The sequence below is a fragment of the Ailuropoda melanoleuca genome, chromosome 2, assembly GCF_002007445.2.
Source record: "Ailuropoda melanoleuca isolate Jingjing chromosome 2, ASM200744v2, whole genome shotgun sequence".
NCBI classification, from domain to species: Eukaryota; Metazoa; Chordata; class Mammalia; order Carnivora; family Ursidae; genus Ailuropoda; species Ailuropoda melanoleuca.
Genome location: NC_048219.1, coordinates 5,930,376 through 5,952,566, shown reverse-complemented (window position 1 = coordinate 5,952,566; position 22,191 = coordinate 5,930,376). Strand labels below are relative to the sequence as shown.

The following is a 22,191-nucleotide window of genomic DNA, read 5'->3' as shown; positions in this document are numbered from 1 at the left end:
AAATATATTCTTAGTTGAAAAAATGTACCCCTCTCTTCATAAATACCCCAGAATTCAAAAAGCTATCTTTCTATCCTACTTTCTATTTAAATATACCATATCTACTTAATATGTCTACTGGACATATATATTTATTTATATATTTATATATGTTTAACATACATACTATATATATGCACTTAGTATTGAGCTTTCAAAATCTTGTCAATCCATTCTAAAGATAAATTCCTGAGTCTCTAGTGACAACATAACTGAGACTGTTGGCATCCAAGAAGAATTCCAATCTTTGTGGGCTAGCAGATGACTGACCCACCCACAGGACTACAAAGACAACATAGAACACAGTAATTTATGCTGTGTTTTTCTGATTTCAAATGGAACTATGTTCCAAGTCATTCTGTTCCTTCATGTGTCCTCCCCTCCCAAATATATCATGTGGTCTACTTGGAAGCCATGTAGGACCAGAGATAAATAGTTGTTCTTTTGGAGAGGGCTGTTTTTCTGTTCAATATAGAGTCATGTTATTTTTGTTCTTTAAGTACCAGCATTTCAGTGAATGTTTGTTTGCTAAGCATTTCCTTTAAAGGAAATTTCTGTTATGAAAACACAGACCAAAGGTCAGAAAACTTTGACTACTCACCTGGTGAAGTGGCATGAGAGATCCTCTCACTTGGGTATTTCTCCTGCATGGCCATCAACACTGTTATTTGAGCCAGCTGTAGAATGAAGGAATAACCAGTCAGATCTCTCCACTGTCTTTTAATTCCTTGTAACTTGCTCCCATTCAGCTGAAACTGTCAAAACCACACAGGATTCGTCTTCCACATGCTTTACTCCTAAAGATATTTTTTTTAAAAGATTTTATTTATTTATTTGAGAGAAGAGAGAGAGAGCATGAGCTGGAAGGGGGAGGGGGGTGTGGAGGAAGAGGGAGAAGCAGACTTCCCAGCTTAGCAGGGAGCCCAACATGGGGCTCAGTTCCAGGATGCTGGGATCATGACTTGAGCCGAAGGCAGACGCTTAACTAACTGAGCTACCTAGGCGCCCATCCTAAAGATATTTTTTAAGGCAAAGCAACTTCCAATACTTCATCTTACTTCTCTTCCTAAAGTAAGGGAGAGAAAATCTAGAACCAAATGAAGATTCCCAATACGGATCCTATATGTCCTAGAACCCCTCAACTGTTGCAAAAATTAAAAATAATATTACTTTTATTTTTTTTTAAGATTTTTATTTATTTATTTGAGAGCGAAAGGGAGAGAGAGAGAGCACAGGCACGCAAGAGTAGAAAGGAGGGGCAGAGGGAGAGGCAGAAGCAGGCTCCTCAGTGAGCAGGGAGCCTGATGACTCCAGGCTCAATCCCAGGATCCTGGAATCATGACCTGAGCTGAAGGCAGATGCATAACCAACTAAGCCACCCAGGTGCCCCATAATATTACTCTGAATTAACAAACTTTACTACTGGGGCGCCTGGGTGGCTCAGTCGTTACGCGTCTGCCTTCAGCTCAGGGCGTGATCCTGGGGTCCTAGGATCGGGCTCCCTGCTCTGCTGGGAGCCTGCTTCTTCCTCTCCCACTCCCCCTGCTTGTGTTCCCTCTCTAGCTGGCTGTCTCTCTGTCAAATAAATACATAAAATCTTTAAAAAAAAAAACAAACCTTACTATGGATTTTCTTAGCCATGGAAACAGGACGAGTGAGTGGGGTAGTGAAAGAACTAAATAACCAAACCAACAGTGAAGTAGTATAACTTCAATTATGATTAACATAAATTCCCCAACTCCTCCAGTAATGAAAGTTAATTATATGATGCACAAATAGAATTCTTGGTCATAAGCAGAACCCCAAGTCTCAGCTGGGAACATAAGATTTTCTTCCCATTTCCTTACTTCTTAGAACATTTTTATTTATTCTAATGGTAGGCTGTGAGAACTCAGCAAAAGTCTGATTACTATCTGTGTAAACAAAAGCTTTAATTAATATAACTAACAGTAGCAAATAATAATAATATCTTATATTTCCATAGTACCTGAGAGGCTTGGCAGTATAGGGAAGTGGTTCAGAGTATGCACTTATGATCAGACAGCTTGGGTTTGAAGTCTGACTTAATTAGCTATGTAAACTTGGGCAAATTTTGTAATGTCTCTGTACCTCAGTTCCTTCATATAAAAGTGAGGATGGGGGGGGCGCCTGGGTGGCTCAGTTGGTTAAGCATCTGACTTCAGCTCAGGTCATGATCCCAGGGTCCTGGCATCAAGTCCCCTGTCAGACTCCCTGCTCAGCAGGGAATCTACTTCTCCCTCTCTGCCTCACTCATGCTATCTCTGACTCTCTTTCTCTCAAATAAATAAAATCTTTAAAAATAAATAAATAAATAAAAATTAAAACGAGGATGGGGGCACTTGGGTGGCTCAGTCGGTTGGGCATCTGACTCTTGATTTTGGCTCAAGTCATGGTCTCACGGTTGTGGATGGAACTCTGTGTCAGGTTGTGCATGCAGCAGCGAGTCTGCTTGAGATTCTCTCTTTCCCTCTCCCTCTGTCCCTCCCCCAGCTTGTGGGCATGCACCCACTCGCTCCCTCTCTCAAATAAATAAATCTTAAAAAAAAAATAAAATAAATGAAAATGAGGACAAGAGTGCCTGGCTGGGTCCGTCAGTTAAGTGTTCAACTCTATCTCAGCTAAGGTCTTGATCTCAGGGCTGTGTTCAAGCCCTGTGTTGGGCTCCATGCTGGGTGTAGAGCCTATTTAAAATAATAATAATAATAATAATAATAATAATAATAATAAAAAATAAAAATGAGGATAAAGACAGGACCTAATTCATGCTAATTCATTTAGAATTAACTCACAACAGTGCCTGATGCATATTAAGTGCTTAATTATGTTTTATTATTACTAGGTAGTTTACATCAATAAAAAGTGGCATATGATCGTCCCTGGAAGATAAAGTATGAATTTAGAAAATGAATTTACAAGAGCCCCCAAAGAGTTTGGGACAAACTCAGTCGACAGATCACAATTCTTAGAAGTAAAATTCAACTTTGGTAAGAAAACAAAGGCTATATGGGTACTATTTCTCTAATGTGCTTTACTGACCTCTATAGTTTTCTCTTAGTAACAACAACCCAAACCCTTGCTAATTGCACTGCATCTACAACAGAAATGGTACCATCCCCTGAAAACCCAGGTCTTCACACAGTGGGCAAAAGACAGTTGTTCGGTAAAAGCTTCAATTTACAGCTATTATCATTTAGTGTGTTAATGGTGACACAGAAGGATTAGATTATCTACCTAGCAGTGATATCAAATGGTCAATATAAAAATCCCTTTCTTCATTCATTTCTTTAAGGTATAACAAAATGGTAGTAGGTCCACTGGACTCTGAGACCTTTCCAAATTCAGAGGAGTTGAAAATAGGATGACAAAAAAACTCTCGGTTAAACAGAGTTACTCTAGAGGCGCCTGGGTGGCTCAGTCGTTAAGCACCTGCTTTCAGCTCAGGGCCTGATCCCAGGGACCTGGGATCAAGCTCACATCCCGGCTCCCCACTCAACGGGAAGCCTGCTTCTTCCTCTCCCACTTCCCCTGCTTGTGTTCCCTCTCTCACTGGCTGTCTCTGTCAAATAAATAAATAAAATCTTAAAAAACAAAAAACAAAACCAAAAACACCGAGAGTTACTCTATAACTCGGCAATTCCATTCCTAAGTATATGTTCAAGAGAAATAAAAACATATGTTCACGCAAAATTTTGTACACGAATGTTCATAGTAGCATTATTTATAATAGCCAAAAAGCAGAAACAACTCAAATGTCCATCAACTGATAAACAGATAAATTCCATTTATATGAAATGTCCAGAACTGGCAAATCCATATAGACAGTAGATTAGTGGTTGCAAAGGACTAAGAGGAGGGAGGTGGGGGAATGGGGAGTGACTGCTAATGGATATGGTGTTTCTTTCCAGGATGATCAAAATCTCCTGAGGGGCGCCTGGGTGGCACAGCGGTTAAGCGTCTGCCTTCGGCTCAGGGCGTGATCCCGGCGTTCTGGGATCGAGCCCCACGTCAGGCTCCTCTGCTGTGAGCCTGCTTCTTCCTCTCCCACTCCCCCTGCTTGTGTTCCCTCTCTCACTGGCTGTCTCTATCTCTGTCGAATAAATAAATAAAATCNAAAAAAAAAAAAAAAAAAAAAAAAAATCTCCTGAGATTAGGGGTGCCTGGGTGGCATAGCGGTTGGGTGCCTGCCTTCGGCTCAGGGTGTGATCCCGGCATTATGGGATCGAGCCCCACATCAGGCTCCTCCACTATGAGCCTGCTTCTTCCTCTCCCACTCCCCCTGCTTGTGTTCCCTCTCTCGCTGGTTGTCTCTATCTCTGTCAAATAAATAAATAAATAAATAAAATCTTAAAAAAAAAAAAAAATTCTCCTGAGATTAGATAGTGGTGGGCGGCTGAACAACCTTGTGGATGTGAATTGTACACACATAAAACTGTTACTGTGCATGAATTTTAACTCAATTAAAAAAAAAAAAAACAACTCCCACAAGTACGGAAGAGATAATTCTTTTTTTTTTTTTCTTAAGTAGGCTCCAAGCCCAGCATGGGGCCCAATGCAGGGCTCAAACTCACAACCCCCTCCAGGGGCGCCTGGGTGGCTCAGTTGTCACGCATCTGCCTTCGGCTCAGGGTGTGATCCCAGGGTCCTGGGATCGAGTCCCACATCGGGCTCCATGCTCCACTAGGAGCCTGCTTCTTCCTCTCCCACTCCACCTGCTTGTGTTCCCTCTCTCACTGGCTGGCTGTCTCTGTCAAATAAATAAAATAAAATAAAATAATAAAATAAAATAAAATAAAAAACCCCCACAACCCTCAGATCAAGACCTGAGCCAAGACCAAGAGCTGGATGCTTAACCAACTGAGCCACCCAGGTGCCCCTGGAAGAGATAATTCTTGACTTTTTCCTACTAAGTTCAGAAGTAGATGAGCTACTGATAGTTTTTAGGACCATTTGAAAGACATAAAGATTTCCTGAAATAAAAGTGAGAAGTGAATGTACAAAAAGTAACAAAAATAACCAATTATACAGCCAAGAAAGGTAGCAGTGAATGGAAGCAGACAAAAGAAACAACCAACATTGATGGTTTCTATCTTCAAAGCCCTTTAAACTACCTAAGTATTCTTTCAACAAATTTAACATGTATTGAGTACTTACTACCCACAAAGCACTGTGCTAAACACTCTATTACAGGTATAATGCCATATTTAATGCTTACAATAAATGTATATTTAATGTAATATACATTTATTACAATGTAAATATACAATAAATGTATATTTAATGCTCACATCAAACTTACAAGGCAGTTACTATTATTACCCTTATTTTATGGATAAAAAAATGAAGGTTTAGAGAAATAAAGGTCATATAGCTAGGAAGAGGCTTCAAAGACAGGACTGTGCTCTAATGCTACAGAGAGTCTAGTCAGCATTCTTCCTGTGTGTGACAAAAAGAAATAAAGGAAGTTATGAAGGCACCAGAAGTTGGAATTTCTGCTTCAGACACAGCCAGAGCTGCAAGCCCCAAAGTAGTTAGGAGCAGGGACAGCTCATACAATTTCTTCATGTTGCCCTTGGTTACCACTCAGGCTCTATTTCCTGAATTGCCACCCAAGAATTAGGTTTTGACTGTTGTAAGTATTTCTCCCCTTGAAGAATTATAATCTTCACACTTGGCAGAACGTCACACTTGGCAGCTGTTGAGAACCACATCAAGACAGGAAAGGATTTGAAGGGATACACAGCTGACAAAAGCACATTAAGAATCTCACACCCTCGGGGCACCTGGGTGGCGCAGTCGTTAAGCATCTGCCTTTGGCTCAGGGCGTGATCCCAGCGTTCTGGGATCGAGCCCCACATCAGGCTCCTGTGCTAGGCGCCTGCTTCTTCCTCTCCCACTCCCCCTGCTTGTGTTCCCTCTCTCGCTGGCTGTCTCTGTCAAATAAATAAAACAAAATCTTAAAAAAAAAAAAAAACCTCACACCATCGCACTATTTTCATGACCCCGATCATTCATTAAGCCAAACCTAAAGAAAGAGAAGCCAAATCCTTGCCAAGAAGTTGCCTTTACAAAGTCCTGATACATACACCACCACCGGACTATTATAAAACCCACAAGGCCTAAGGGCAGGTAATGAGGCATGGTTACCTTAATCATCCTGGTATCATCACCCGTCCCTCCCTAGCACACAGTATTCGATTCATCAACCAAAATTTACTGAGGGCCTACTATTCACCTGGCTCTGTGCCATATGGTGGGAATATACCGGTGTAAAAGACAAACGGGGTTCTAATCTTCCTGTTTTAGCGTGAAGGAGTGCTACTGAACAAATTCGCTGTAACCCACTAAACTTGTAGTCCATCCAAAGCACCAGCTCCTCCTTGTCTGGAGCAGGGTGCTCTAGGCGATCCGGATGCTCCTGACATTTAAGGTCAGATAAGTCTTTGCTGTGGGGGCTCTCCTGCACATAGTCGGATGTTTCGAAGCAGCCCTGACTTCTACCCACTAGATACCAGGAGCAATCCCCGAGTTGTGGCAACTGAAAATGTTTCCTGACACTGTCAAATACCCCGTGCGGGCTTGGAAACTCCAGCCTAGGGCCTTCACAAGAGCTGTCTGTCCCCCAACCGTAAGTCTCTATTCATCCTGTAACCCTCAGCCCCCAATTCTCTTCCACAGGGAGGGCTCCCTGTCCTCTCGGACTACACCGGCGCCTTCTGGCTTAGTGCTGTGTACTTCTCCAGCCCACACCACGGAGTGCGAACCGAGTCGTCACCCGCTTCACGTCTACTCTTCTCCCGGGACCGTCTGCTCCGCGAAGGCAAGCAACGTGCTTCCCGCCGTCCCCTCCCTCGGAGACTGGCACAGGGCCTACCCTTTACAAAGGTAAAGCAACGGCTGTGAACGATGGAGAAAGCCACGCGCAGAGGGCAGGGAAGAGAGCGAGTGGCGAGGGGGCGTGTGCGGGGCATTATTTTAGGAAGCCCAGCGAGTGAGAGACCCAGAGGGGACGGCTTAACAGCTCCGCGCATGCGCTTCGCTCTCCCGCGGCCCCAGAAGAAGGTAGGTCACGAGCGTCTGGGGCTCTTCTGGGGCTCCTCCGGGTCTCCCCAAGGTGGGGCGGGATCTCCCAGCCCGACAAGGGCTCCCGAGGGGAGGAGGACTTACGTAGGGCCGAAAGCGGACGGCGAAATCCCTCACCCAGGGACGCCGACTGCGGCCACCACGTCAGCCGCGGGCGGCAGTTCTGTCCCTCAGCTCCCCTAACGGCCGTTACACGCCCGCCAGGCCGCGCGCCTGAGAGCGCGCGCCGCCCCGCCCCCGCCCCTTTCTGCCCGCCTGCGGCCAATCAGGAGTGGGGCCGCGCCGGTGTCCCGCCCCCGCACGCTGCGCCCGGCGCGCGGAGCGGAGGCATCTCTCTGCGCATGACTTCGCCGCTTCTCGGGGCCTCCTCTTCAGCCTCTTGCGCGGTCTCGCCGGTGGGCGGAGCCCTCGTCCCTCGAGTCTGGAGTGGCTTGCTGGGTTTGGGCGATTCGAGGAGCTGGAGGCCAGGGAAAATTATTCCGAAGCTCCCCCAAACACACCTGCCCCACCCTTCTCCCATTCCCCACGGCCTATCCGTACTCCCACCTGAAATGAAGCAGGGGGTCAGGTTGTGGTCCCGAGTTAGGGTATGGCCTGGGTCACTGCCGCGTCAGGGTTAGGGCTGTTTGTGGTTGGGGTCAGGGCTTGGGCTGGATTAGGGTCAGTGGTCAGACTGTGACCAGGACTCAGGTTGAAGGGTAACTAACAGATCGATCTTGCCTCCTTACCTAAACTCGGTCCCCAGGAAAAGAACTAAGTTCATTTGCATTAATATATACTTAAGAATCAGACTGGGGAATTGTTCAAAGGAGGAACAAAGCCAGCAGCCAAAGGATAGTGAAAAATTCAAGGCTTCTAGAAACTTGACTTGGGAGGGAGAGGGATTAAAAAGTTGTGTGATTTCTTAACTCTGAAAAACCAGACTTAAAGAGAGTTAATTACTGGATGAAATTCACCCTGGAGTTAGGACTCTGGAGATGTGCTCCAAAATTCTGTTCTGCCCCACTGCCCAGCTTCATATAACATTTTAAGGTAAGCATATAGAAGGCATAAAATAGATTTAATGGATAATGAATCTGGGTATGATGTGACAGATGCATTTAGGGGGTATTCTCTGAAATTAGGACCAAATGCTTTTGTTAAAACATCGATGGTAAGGATAGGTATCTGAATGAATAAATTTGTGGACTAGTGGGTAGGAAGTAGACTGATGGGTGGTGGAAACATCTACTTGATTGCTTCTATTTTTTTGTGAAAAACATCTATGAAGAGGGAGGGAACAGGGAGGACAGAGAAGAACCGGTAGGATTTGAAGAGCTGATGCAGGTAATGGAAGACAAACCTGACTGGAAACACAGTGGTAGTGCTAAGATTTAAATTTACAAGGGCAAATAGTGCATTTGTACAGCTTTCTCCAATGGATTTTTTTTTGAAGATTTTATTTTTAAATAATCTCTACACCAAAGAACTCACAACCTGATCAAGAGTTGCATGTCCGACTGAGCCAGCAAGGTGCCCCAGATAGTTGTATTTTCTTTTTTTTAATTAAAAATTTTTTTGAAAGATTTTATTTTATTTGTCAGAGAGAGCGAGAGCGTGAACACGCACAAGCAGGGGGAGCAGCAGGCAGAGGGAGAAGCAGGCTCCCTGCTGAGCAGGGAGCCTAATGCAGGACTTGATCCCAGGACCCTGGGATCATGACCTGAGCTGAAGGCAGATGCCCAACCAACTGAACCACCCAGGCGTCCCCAGATATCTGTATTTTAAAAGTAACTCAATTATCATACTACTAATTTTCAAATGTGAGTGAGTCTTCGTATTTTAACAAAGATTAATTTCAGAGAATATTCACAATCAATTTTTTGATAAGAGATAGTCTTAAATCTTCGGTTACTCTATTATTTTAAAAAGACTTGCTGGGGACACCTGGGTGGCTCAGTCGGTTAAGCATCTGCCTTTGGCTCGGGTTGTGATGCCTGGTTCCTGGGATCGATCCCTGAGTCAGGCTCCTTGCTCAGCAGGGAGCCTGCTTCCCCCTCTGCCTGCAGCTCCCCTTGCTTACGTGCTCTCTCTCTGACAAATAAATAAATAAATACATCTTGAAAAAATGATGTACTGTATGTTTTCTAATTGAGTTTCAATAAGTAAAAAAAATAAAATGAATACAAGTAATAAAAAAAATAAAAAGATAATGTTAAGGAAGCATGTAATCCTGTGCTCTGGCTGCCATAAAAGACTGAAAGAGGTGCCTGCATGGCTCAGTTGGTTAAGTGTCTGGTTCTTGATTTTGGCTCTGGTCATGATCTCAGGGTTGTGGGCTCCAGCCCTGAATTGAGCTCCACAGCTAAGCAGGGAGTCTGCTTGAGAGTCTCTCTCCCTCCCCCACTCCCCACTCTGTGCTCCCTCTCTCCAAAATAAATTAATCTAAAAACAAGACTTGCTGAAAATTTAATAAACATCAATGGAAAAAATAAAAATTAAAAAAATGTCAATGGAACTATCACCTGACATGACTGAGAAAGAGTTACCCAGGTATGTTCCACCTCAGCTTAATCAAAGAACATGAGAAAACTATCTGTATCTTAGTTATAATTGTATCATTAGAGCCACCACTTTCGCGTGCATTAGTGTTGTCTAGTGGCTTATTTTATAAGCATCTATTGTTACACAGCACAGAGGCTTCTTTCATGTGGTCGACTAAGTATAGTTTTAAGTTCAATAGCTTTCTTCTTTACTTAATTTTGTTTCATTCTATTTTGGAGATATTTAGTATAGTATAGTCCGTAATCTTTTGCCTTTATCCTTCAGGATATATTTTATTTTTAAACATTTTATTTATTTATTTATTTATTTATTTATTTATTTATTTAGGAGAGGGAGAGTGCACGAGGGGTGGGGGAGGGGCAGAGAGAGAAGCCAACTCCCCACTGAGCAGGGAGCCTGACACAGGGCTCACATCCCAGGACCCTGAGATCATGACCTGAGTCAAAGGCAGATGCTTAACAAGGCAGACGCTTAACCAGCTGAGCCACCTAGGTACCCCCAGGATATATTTTAAATAAGGGCATGGGTTAATGCCTTCACCAACAGGTCTATTTAAATAGTCTACTCATAAATAAATAAACTACTCCAGACCTATAAAGTGAATATGAATTCCCAATGAAATGTAATTATTTGCATGCTGATTTAATAAATGTGTGACGTTGGTGTACATAAAAAATAATATGTATTGATCATCTGACTTAATTATTTTCAGGAGCTGTGAAAGCATTAAATTATAAGAAAAGTTCTTGCAGATGAAATGTTAGGACTGTTAAATTTAGCTTTTATTGTTGTTTGTACCAAAATATTTCCCCAAGAAATTAATTTCCAAAATGATCATAGATATCAATCATAAGTAGTATTTCAAAAACAAAACAAACAACAAAAAGAGGCCTTCTTGTGATTTTGTGAAAGTGCCGCCTCTGCCAGCTTATAAAGCCTGTCCTGTTTCCTGGTCCATACCACCTGCTTCCTGCATTCAACTGTCCTTTCTGTAGGGTCCAAACACCGTGTCTTATGTACTGTTGAATCCCCAGGGCTTAACACAGGAACAGGTACATAGTAGATCCCAACCCATTTTTGAATGGATAAATGATAGTAGCACAAACACTGCTACCTATACCCACCTCTACTAGGAAGGGGGGTGCTTATGAGGTCAGGAATAATTAATAGGCAGGATAATAACATGGAATCATTTAATCCTAATTCTGAAATTGAACAGTTCTTGCCCATTCTGCAGAAGAAAGGAGACAGGGGGCACCTGGGTGGCTCAGTCAGTTAAGCATCTGCCTTTGGCTCAGGTCATGATCCCAGAGTCCAAGGATTGAGCCCTGCATTGGGCTCCCTGCTCAGTGGGGAGTCTGCTTCCCCCTCTGCCTGCCACTTGGCCTGCTTGTGCCCTTTCTCTCTCTCATAAATCAATCAATCAATCAATCAATCAATCCTTAAAAAAAGAAGAAGAAGAAAGGAGGCAGGACCTGTTGGCTAATGCCCAGGAACCTTCCCTGGAACCAGAGTCAAGCAGAGATCATCTGGTCAAAGTCTTTCATATATAAGGGAACCAGAACCCATAGAGAATAAAGCGACTTCTCACATATACACGTACCCTGTTCGTCATAAAGCGCTGAAGCTTTGTAGTCAGATGACACAGAAAAGGAGAGTCAGGGGCGCCTGGGTGGCACAGCAGTTAAGCGTCTGCCTTCCGCTCAGGGCGTGATCCCGGCATTCTGGGATCGAGCCCCACATCAGGCTCCTCTGCTATGAGCCTGCTTCTTCCTTTCCCACTCCCCCTGCTTGTGTTCCCTCTCTCGCTGGCTGTCTCTATCTCTGTCGAATAAATAAATATTAAAAAAAAAACTTAAAAAAAAAAACTTAAAAAAAAAAAAGAAAGAAAAGGAGAGTCAAAGTAGAATTCCTTGCTGTTTATTGGCCATTCTCTTTGCCCAGCCCCCTACCACACTGCACAGCCCAATCCTGCCCTTGGAAGAGTTCCAGAGATGGGAAGGGATGGTGGGATGAGGAAGCACAGCTTGAGGCTCAGCAGAGACATTTCTTACCAGATAGTAGTTGGGACATGCACAGGTTCCATCTTCACTCCCTAACAAAAGGACAGACTACTCTCTCCCTAAATCTTCCTCCACTCCACCCTTACCTCAGACAATGAAACTAGAAGCCAAGGGCTAGAGTTGGGGAAAATATCTGGGCAGGACTTTATCCCAGCATCAAGCCTATCACCATCAAAAGAAAGATAGTCATCTAGGCTCTTGCAGGAAAGAAAGAAATGATTATAAATAGGATTCAGTGACTTTGGGAGCCTGGGAAACTTTTTAGGTTTAGATATTCCACTTTGGAGGATTATTTAGTAATCCATTCATGCATTCTTTCAAAAAAGCTTTCCTGGGACCCACTGTCCCAACTGTCTGACAGTCCCTCCCTTAAATTGGGGGTGAGGCAGATGGAGTACAGGGATGAAATGCACTCTCTAGTTCAATGGGGACCCCACTCAGCCCGCCTCACTTATTACCTGCCTGGCCCTAACCCTCTAAGTCATTTCTGGATAGTCTCAGGTTCTGATGAGGTGTAAAACTCTGTGACTACCACCAACCCCACAATGACAACTGCCATGTACTGCTGAGTAAGCTGAGACTTGGAGAGGGTAACTGACTTTTCCCAAGTAACACAGAGTTGAGCAGAGACAGGATCCAAGACCAGCACCAGCCAGAACCCAGTGTGCACCCCCAGACCCTGGTGCACCTACCAGAATTTCACACCAATCCCTGTGCACCAACCTGCCAAACACCTGCTGCTGGTGGCGTTGGACTCTGAAACAGCACAGGAAGAAAGATTGAGCTTAAGGAACCACCCCGACAGGATTCCTATTGTTTCATCAAGATTGAGAGAAAGGGCTGACCCTTTGTTGAACCAGGGCCTCAGAAGGGTGTGGTGATGACCCTTTTGCCTCTAATTAGAATGGACTTACTAAGATGGGCTTTCCTGTGAGGGTCAGCTCTTTGGAAGACTGTTACAGAACAGAAAGAAGAGACTATTCCAGACCAGCAAGGAGAATATACAAAAGCGGGCTGGCACAAGGGACAAACAGACTAGGAGAAGAGTGAACTGGTGTGGCAGGAAAGGTGGGAATGGGAGGAGAGGAGAAGTTGAATGAGAACAGGATCCGTGAGGGGAGGGGACCCCTCCAGAGCAGAGGAGAAGCTGAGGATATAGATTTGGGGAGGATATGGACCTGGATTGGGGGAGAAATGTGGGACAAGAAGGTAGGACGGGTCTCAGAGCAGGTCAGTGGGAGGCTCTGCAATAGGAGTCAAGGAGGCCCCTAAATCACCCAGTTACCGCTTATCCAGTTGGGCCCGAACGCCATTAAGCCCGCGCCGCTCTCCAGGAGCTCTTGCGCCGGGATCTCCCAGGTGAAGTCTTCTGCCTACAGGGCTGTGGGGGACATAGCCTTAGGTTAGCGAGACCGGAGACACCAGGGAGCTTGGTGTGGTCCCCAAAATCCCGCCCCTTAGATCACTCTACTGGCCGTTTTTTCCACAAACCCCGCCCTCGGTTCCGCCCCTAGCAAGATAAGCCAATCCCCAGCACCGCCGTCCTCCAGGCCCCTCCTTAATCCCCGCCCCCAGGGTGGCAGCATTGGCATATTGCTAGGCGTCTGGCTCCCCAGTGGCCGCCCCCAGCGGCGCCAGACGGAGGCTGCCGGGACTGCCTGGATCTCCCAGGGCTGCCTGCTTACCGGCTGGCACGGGTGTCCCTTCCGCTCATCACACAAGGTCACTCGGCTGTGCAGGTAGAACGTGTCGTTCATCACGAAGTGGAGCGGATTGAATGAAGGCCAGCGTCACTGGCAGAGAGGCCCCGTTGGCCCGCAGCCACTGAGCAGCTGGTTTGCTGACTGGGCAGCTGTGGGGGAGAGGCAGCGTCACTCCCTGTTTGGAGTCCAGGCTTGGGCCGGCTGTGTAGACGCAGAAACATTGATTTACCCCTTTTCGCTGGTGCTGTTTGAGTGCAGATGCTGCGTCTCCTGAGAACTTTACATGTGTTTTGTCATTTCATCCTCACATCAATCCTAGGAGGAAGACTAGACTGTTGCCCCTTCTCCTTTCTTTCTCTCTCTTTCCCCTGACTCCTTTCTTTCCTTCCCCTCCTCCCTCCTTCCCTCCCTCCCTTTTTTCCTTCTTTCCTTCTTCCTTCCTTTCTCCCTCCCTCCCTCTCTTCCTTCCTTCCACATCTTTTCTCTCCGTGTTTTTGTTTCTTCTTCTCTTCTCTTCACTATTATTTTGATGGTGTGGTGGTGGTAATTCATGGCAAGATGATCTTTTAGTTTTCTTTTTTTTTTTTTTTAAGATTTATTTTGAGAGAGAGCATGTGCGTGCGCTAGTTGGGGGAAGAGCGGAGGAAGGGGGAGAGAAGAAGACTCCCTGCTGAGAGGCTCTATCCTGCCACCCTAAGATCACCACCCCAGCCAAAACCAAGAGTCTGATGCTGAACCGACTGAGGCACCCTAGGCACCCCGATCTTTTAGTTTTCTTTGTCTTAATTTTATTTGTTTTTCTAAGGCTCTCTCCTTTCAATAAAGTTTGCTTGACTGGGCATAGTTTATCAATCATCACTTATTAGCAATAATTGCTCCAAACTGAAAAAAAGAAACCTCAGTTATTGGTGGCAATGTTGGCATTGGTAGGCAAACTCTGATAGAGAAAATTCTGAGCTGAGGGATTAGGAGATAGTGGTCTGAACTGTCCACACTATCATCATGGTGACTTTTTTTCAGGTGACAATAACCTAACAATAACCAGGAGGCAGGGGCGTCAGCATCTCCAACTCTTCTTTAAGACTTCTTTTTTTTTTTTTTAAGATTTTATTTAGTTATTCGACAGAGATAGAGACAGCCAGTGAGAGAGGGAACACAAGCAGGGGGAGTGGGAGAGGAAGAAGCAGGCTCATAGCGGAGGAGCCTGATGTGGGGCTCGATCCCAGAATGCCGGTATCATGCCCTGAGCCGAAGGCAGATGCTTAACCGCTGTGCCACCCAGGCGCCCCTTCTTTAAGACTTCTTAAAACGTCTCATGAGCCAACAAATTCTGTTTTATTTTGTTTCATGGTTTCTGTTTATTTATTTGTTTGTTTATTTATTTAGCTCAAGCCAGTTGGGGTTGGGTTTTCTGCCAGTTGCGACACACGGGGTCCTGATACATGTCAAACAGTGATGCTTTTGGGGTGATGAAAGAGATGCTAATACTTAACCCTTCCCTTCTTTCTGTGCCTGCTCTTTCTTTTGCATTGATGTATTGAATCCTCACAACCAATCTGAGGTAATGATTATTATTTCTATTTGTCAGAAGAAGAAACTGAGGTTCAGACAGGCAAAGAGATTTGTGCAAGGTCACACAGCCAGGAAATGGTGGTGCTGCATTTGAAATGAGGTCCATTCGACTCAAGAGCCCAATGTCTCCCCTGTCACACTGTACCGCCTTGCAAAAATATAGCTTCATTCTCATGGCTGAGCCAACCACTCTCTCTAGAGAGAAAGGCCCAAATCAGCTATGCTGAGCTGGATCTCTTGGAAACCTTCCTCTTTCCCCTGGGCAATAGGCAGAAACAGGTCCTTTACCCACTGCTCTGTCATTGCATCCTTGGCACAATCATCAAAGGACTAATTCCAAAAACTGGAGGTGACCCAACCCAGGTGGCAGGCTTATCCTTCCCACAACCAGCTCTGAAGAGGCACTGACGCTTATCTTCAATTCTGCCCCTATCCGGCACCTGCCCCTTCCACACCCCACTTTGTTCTAGCCCTGTGCAGAGCTAAGGGGTCACAGCAGGGCAGGAGAGCTGGCCAGAATGCACGGAAAGAGCAGGAGGACCTAGGTTCTAGACCTGGCTCTATTACTGACTTGCTGTATAATCTTGAGGGAGACCCAATCCTCTTAGTGCTTCCATATTCCCCTCAAAACAGTGAGGGGCTTGGGGTCAATATTGTAGAAGTCCTCTAAGCTCTAGTGGTCTGTGGGTCTATTTGCAATAAAAATCCTGGCCGTAATGAACACATGTCATGCCACAGCTCTCAAGTTTTTATTTGTAGGGAGAGATGTTTCCATTGGATCTGATTTTATGTTTTTTTTTTCCTCCCCCATGTGGTTAACCAGTTGTCCCTGCCGCCTTATGGAAAAGTCCATCCTTTCCTCGCTGATTTGTCATGCTATTTGTCATTATGTATCTAGACCGATTTCCCTGCTCTTTCATTCCTTTGGTTCGCTTGTCTGTCACTGCACCAACACCGTATTACCTTACTTTAATGTAATCTCAGTATCTGGTAGAGCGAGTCTCCCATCTTGCTCTTCAAAATTATCTCAGCTATTGTTGGCTTTGAGTTCTTCCATATATTTTAGAATCTGCTTATCAAGTTCTACAAAAACCCTGTTGGGATTTTGGTTGGCAGTGTGGTACAATTATAGATTTGGTAAGAATGGACAACTTTGTGATAATGAGGTTTCCCCCTCCATAGCAGTTTTCTTGAGAAGCAGTGGAGTGTAGACTGGCCTCTGAAGTCGGCCCTGGGATAGAATCCCAGCTGTGATAAGGGACAAATCACTTCATGGTCATGAGCCTCAGTTTCCTCAGCTATACAGCAGGGATAACAATAGTACCCACTTCACTGATGGTCATGAGGGTTAAATGAGATACCACCTGTTCCGGTGCTTAGCATATAGCAGGTGCTCGATAAGTAGAGAATGCTACTGGTAATGATTACCGCCTCTGCTCCTCTCACCAAGACTCGTATCTGCTTCCTGGGTGCTTTGAAAAGGTTACTTCTCGCCGGCAAAGTTATGGATTCACGGGAGTGATGACACATGCAATTTCCTGCTGCTTCCCAATGTCTTCTCCCATACTGTCCTAGGGGCTCAGGATCCAGGCTCAGAGAGACATTGGAGGTGGCATTTGTTATTCGTTGGAGTAGGGCAGGGGAGGGCAGCGGGGGTCCAAGGCCCTGGGCCCCCAGTTCTGGGCCATCTTGAGAGGGAACTACCCAAGCTATTGGCCAGGCACAGATGGGAAGGATAGACAGCAGGGGAGAGACAGCTGGGCTGATAGACAAGATGGAGGGAGTAGACAAAGGCAGCATCCTGGAAAAGGATGGATGAGCAAAGCCAGAAGTTCCTTTGAGGTTACCCTGTCATGCTCCTGCCTCCAAATCCATTGGTGTCCCAAGCCATTCAGACAATTTAGGGTTGGGGTAGGTGATGGCTGTACTCACATTATAAGATCTTCTTGGGGACACTATTTTCTGTCTCTTCTTTTGTCACCTTCTTCTCCTCTCTTCTGGTCTGTGAGAGCCCCCGGAGAAGGATAGATGGAACGGGTATAATGTGGGTGCTCACTGGGAAGATTGAGGGCGCCATCCGCAAGAAATAATAGTAGCAGCAAAAGTCACTGGATGCCCATGACCCTGCTGATTGATGGGCCTGGAGAGCACTGAGAAGGAGTCTTGACTCAAACAGGGGAACAGACAGCAGCTGCAAGACAGTGAGGCTCTTCTGGCACTGGTGTCATCTCTCATCTGCCTGAGGATACTACCATCCCCATCCCCAGTCGTCCAGACTCCTTCCCAGCTGGCCCCAGGGGGCTTTACAGGGCTGGAACCAAGTAGACTAGAGGGGGATGGAGGATGAAGTTTCCCATCAGCTGCAAGGAGTGGGCCTCTGGGGACTCCCATTCCAACTGGTGACTATCCCCAAGGCCCCTAATTGTCAGGCTTGGCTGACCAGCTGGGCAGAACTCTGGGCCTTCCAGCCTTCCCCCCAACCCAACACGAGGGACTCTGAGTCTCAGCCACATGGATGATCTTACTGGTCTCCCAACTTTTGGGCTAAGTGCTGGCCACTTGATTTTCGAGTTGCAGATCAATCTTACCCTCTCCCCACTGCACAGATGGGGAAAATGAGGCCCAATGACTTACCCTAGGATGAGAATCCAGTTCTCCGAGGCAGCTCTTCCTAATGCCTGTGACTGCCGCAGCTCTCTCAGACTCTTGGATTTCTAGCTCAGGAACTTGCTGCGGCTCTCAATAGTCTTTAGTGTGAAGGTCCCAAGGAGATCTCTACAGGTCCCAAGTACCCCGCCACATCTCATTCACCTAACCCAGAAACTCCTCCTGCGATCTTCCAGCAAGTGCCAGTGCTCCTCTCCTCTGGCAAGCCTACCAGGAGCCATGGTTTGCCAGTCATTCTCCATTGCCCCAGGAGAGAATTGCCTGTACTTGCATGACTTGGTCAGTGGTGACCTCATCTGACGAGGGCCCCCTAGAAGGAGGACCAGTCTTCTCTACCTTTGGGCTGTCTCCTTCATCAGACTGGGGCTCCAACCATGAGAACCAGATTCCCACCCCCTCCCCTGCCACAAAAATTTAGAACACTCAGGGGAGATTACATCCCTACCATGAAGTCAGAAATTTTCAGGGTATAGATTCTCTCTCCCATTAGACTGGAAAGCTCTAGAGTGCTGTAACTCTCCCATCAGACAAATGGGCCTTTGAGGGTCAAGATATATCTTGCCCATCAGACCTGGGGCAAGATTGCCCCAAGTTGGGAGATCCACCAGTTAGACATATTGATCCCAACACAAAACTTTATTGTCAATACATAGATGCCTGGCCCCACTGGCCTCACCTTTCTCCTCTTGGTGCTTAGGCCAGCTTGGGCCCCAGCTAGCTCTGACCGAAAGCAGGGGGCCAGGGTTGTCCATCCTTAGGACAGATCCTGGCTGCCTTGGCCAGCACCCCCTTTCTGTGCTCATTCTTTGCTGTGGGGCTCCCTCTCTCATCCAGCATCCTTGTCCATCTGAATTCCTCCGGACCTGGGGCTCACAGACACAAGCCCTGGAGATGCCATCCCCTTCACAGCCCCAGGCATCTGCCTAGGTATAAGGGAGAAGACAGGCTCAGGCCAGACTGTGCCAAGTCACATAGAGATGCAGGAAGATGCAGCTCAGGCCCCTGGGCTCCCAGGCTGCCTCTCAGCGACTGCTCCTGTGTTTGTTAAGGAGTATGTTTGTGTTGGATTCCTGAACCTGCAAAACAAGGGGTTTGTCAGTCCTCCACTTTCACATGGCAGACACTCCCTCACTCCCCTCTGCTAGCTTCAGCAGCTACCCCAACCAGGCTTCCCAGGCAAGTGCTTCATATGTCTGACTCTAGCTGCCTAGTGTCGTCTCCAAGCTTGGGAGCCCAGGCTGTGGACCTCCCCAAGGCTCCAGTCATTCTAGCCCAGTCAGGTGGTGTGGGAAGCAGAGAAAAAAATGAAGTCATATGGGTGTGTGTCTTTTCTCCCTAGAAGCTTCCTGCCTCGGGATGTATTCTAGCGAGAACCCAGGGATCCTCTCTGTCTACAGTGCACCCAGGTATCTGCCACCAGGCGGAAACTGAGCTGGCTCAAGCCACTCTAAGAAGGGTAGGTTTGAGGACGTCAGAGACTTAAGTGACTCAGTGGGAGGAGCCTGATGGGCGGCGGGGCAGAGCCTCTCCGAGGAGGAAAGGGTGGAACCTAACCCGCTCAGCGGTGGCTGCGGGGTGCGTGAGAGCCCAGGCAGGGGCTCGTATCTTGGAATAGACAGAAAGTTTAACTAATAGGGCAGAGGCTGGGCGGGGCTGGGGGGGTTCGGGGGCGGGGCAGGCGAGCTCTTATTGGGTAGGAGAGGGAAGCTGCGTGCACCTTTTCCCTGTTGATGAGCGCAGTGATCAGGTCTTGCTGGCAAGTCATGTCGCGGATGTCCAGGGAGGACCCGCTCACCACCGACAGGGTCAGTGACAAGGGCTTGTGCATCAGCTCCTCCTCCTGCTCCTGGTTGAAGCGGATGGAGCGTACCTCCTCCACTATCCTGGGGGCGGAGGGGTGAGTACTTTCCGAGGGCTCAGGGAGCGTGGTGGGGGGGAGGTGAAAGAGGGGGACTGCCCTCCCATCTCTTCCCTGGCATCCACCCCGCTTCGCCCTCCCACTTGACTCCTATGGAGAGCCAGGCCAAGCTGTGCGCTCGTGTGAAACGGAAGGAACAGGAAGGTCTGGATTCCAGCTTCTCTACCCACGGACCCCCGGCAAGTCATTGAAGCCTCTCTGGGCCCCAGGGTCCGCATTATAAAGCGGGGAGGGCGTGAAGCCAGAAGAACCCGAGGCTCTGCTCAGCCCAGACTCACGGGACTTGGGATACCCCCAGTACCCGCCCTACGTGTTGAGCTCATCTCGGATCTCCTTGTACTGCATCAAGTTTTCCTGTATTGCCTCGAGCACCAAACAAAAGTTGTCACAGGTGTTTTCTGAGAGGTTAGACAGGTGGCCGCCCGACAGGGGCTCCTGCGGGACGCCAGACATCTCCAAACGGGCGACCACACAGTGCACCAGCGGCAGCTCGTTACTTCCATCCACCTCCTGCTTGCCTCTCTGGAAAGGGAAATGGGGAGAAGGACCGCTCAGCCGGCACCCCTCCCCCAGCCCCTTCCTGCTTGGCCTGTTGGAGGATGAGTCTCTTAGGACACCAGGGTTCTAATGCCCTTCATTTCAGCTCCAGCCAATCTTAGCCCCCCTACCCTGCGGTGGGAGCTCAACTTCAAATGCACAAGCCCCTCCTCCACCCCTTTGAAAATTCTCACCCCTTTTCAAAACTTAGCAACCAGTTTCACTCTTGATAAATCCTACCTAGCAAACTTCTAAAGCCCTACCTACTCTCAAGTCACAGCCACAGCCCTCAACACTTTGCTGTACTCCCCCCTCCACCCCACCAACTTTTGGAAGTCCTACCCCTGAATGAATAACACTATAGCTAACATTTAATGAATTCTATGTGTGTGCCGACTACTGTTCATTTATCCATATAATTCTCATAATATCCTATGAGGTAAGTACTATTATTATTCCCATTTTACAGAAGAAGAAATCAAGGCTTAGATTGGTTACCTGCCCTAAGGTCCCCCAGCCCCTCAGTTTTGAGTTGCCATAGAAACTAGGCAATCCACACTGCTCAGATGGTACTCAAGGTGGGGGATGCTGCCCCCAGGTCTCAGACTTGACTTTCTCCAGGCCCTTGAGTGTGCAAGCATGTGTGCACACACATGCACATGCACACACACACATGCGTGCACTCAAGTCAGCACTCATACGTTCACCCTCTCCTCCCTTCTGCCCTCCCCACCCCACTCACCTCACTGAAGTTTATCTGATGCAGTTGCCCCTGCTCTCCTGCCTTCATCATTTGCTCCAGATTGGTGGTCACCACGACGACCAACAGGTTGATGCCAATGAAGGCACCGATGGTGATGAAGGTGGTGAAGTAGATGGCACCCCCAATCTCCATCGCATACTCTCTTGTCTCCATCCTGGAGATAGCAGGCAGGGGCTCCATCACCTCCCTGGTCCTTTGAGCCTCAATTCCCCCATCTATGAAATGGGGACATTATCTCAAGGCCTACTGGGACTGGGCTGGGAGGCTGTCCTGAAACCACAGATCTGCTGTCTTGCTCGAGGCCTCGCTACCCAGCTGGTTAGCATGACAGGGGACGTCTTCAGGAACAGATCTGGAGTAGGACTTTGAAAGGGGGACAAGGCTTCAAGCAGACCAAGACCAGTCCTCGGGGTCTCCTTTTCCCCGGTTTGAAGCCCCAGGCAGCCCTCTCCTGCTGGGCCATCCTCCTCCCAAGCCCTGGAGCTCCACTCCTACTGCCTTGCCCCGCAGGGTGGTGGTGGGGGGGACACCCCACAGGCACTCACTGAAAGTCATTGTAGATGTCCACCCAGCCATCTTGGGTGATGCAGATGAAGAGGGTATACAGGGCGACCTGCATGTTCTGGAAATGCATGGGCACAAACGCACCAAAGAGAGTAACCCCAAACACGGAAAACACCTGCCAGAGAGACCAAAGACGATGCCTGAACTTTACCCAAGGACCTTGGAGACAGGACATGCAAATGCCATGCAAATGAACACTGCCAAGGGAATCCCAGGGATTCGGGCCCAGAGGTTTCTCCTCTTCTCCAGACAGCTCCCCCATCCCCAGTGACCCAGGGGCCCTGGTCAGGAAAGGGGAGCAGGCGGGGGTTAGGGGAGGGCACTGACCAGCATGAAGAAAAGGATGAGGGTCATGATGTTGGCCATGTCGGGCACTGACTGCAGGATGACGCGGATGATCCGGGCCAGAGGCTCCACCGCCATGCAGACGTGCACCAGACGAAGCGCCCTGCGGCACAGCCTCTCAGGGGTGCCCCTCAGCCCCTCCCAGACCCCTCTTCCCCATTGCCCCCTGACCTGCCTAGAGGGGCAGAGATGATTCCCACCCCATCTCTTTCCCGGGGTCCAGACAGGTTCCCTTCATTCCCCAGAGTTCCCAGCTCACCTGAGGGTATAGGTGATGGCGTTGACATTGAGCTCATTAATGAAGAACCCCAGGAGCAAGATAAAGATGATAAGGAAGTTGAGGATGTTCCAGCCGTCCTGGGGGGGGTGGGGGAT

General features: G+C 47.6%; 2 protein-coding genes across 6 annotated transcripts in view; both read right to left on the bottom strand.

The window, feature by feature from the left end:
• The window catches only part of CEP85 (centrosomal protein 85), a 32,925-nt gene extending 25,573 nt beyond the window's left edge, over positions 1 to 7,352 (bottom strand). For 4 of the 5 annotated variants that reach the window (XM_034647137.1, XM_034647156.1, XM_002913301.4 and 1 more), the window contains exons 1-2: positions 7,225 to 7,352; positions 641 to 716 (exon numbers count right to left, since the gene is read on the bottom strand). In XM_034647137.1, the coding sequence (XP_034503028.1) occupies positions 641 to 695 (55 nt within the window). In that variant the 5' untranslated portion in view covers positions 696 to 716; positions 7,225 to 7,352. Of the gene's footprint in view, positions 1 to 640; positions 717 to 4,628; positions 4,648 to 7,224 lie in introns of those variants that run through there. The other variant, XM_034647144.1, reaches the window with a different exon arrangement.
• A 10,935-nt stretch (positions 7,353 to 18,287) lies between these two features.
• Positions 18,288 to 22,191, bottom strand: part of CATSPER4 (cation channel sperm associated 4) — a 19,630-nt gene continuing 15,726 nt past the window's right edge. The window contains exons 5-11 of the mRNA XM_034647259.1: positions 22,076 to 22,173; positions 21,799 to 21,919; positions 21,453 to 21,586; positions 20,887 to 21,061; positions 19,918 to 20,129; positions 19,407 to 19,572; positions 18,288 to 18,765 (exon numbers count right to left, since the gene is read on the bottom strand). Coding sequence (XP_034503150.1) covers positions 18,712 to 18,765; positions 19,407 to 19,572; positions 19,918 to 20,129; positions 20,887 to 21,061; positions 21,453 to 21,586; positions 21,799 to 21,919; positions 22,076 to 22,173 — 960 coding nt within the window. The 3' untranslated portion in view covers positions 18,288 to 18,711. The remainder of the gene's footprint in view (positions 18,766 to 19,406; positions 19,573 to 19,917; positions 20,130 to 20,886; positions 21,062 to 21,452; positions 21,587 to 21,798; positions 21,920 to 22,075; positions 22,174 to 22,191) is intronic.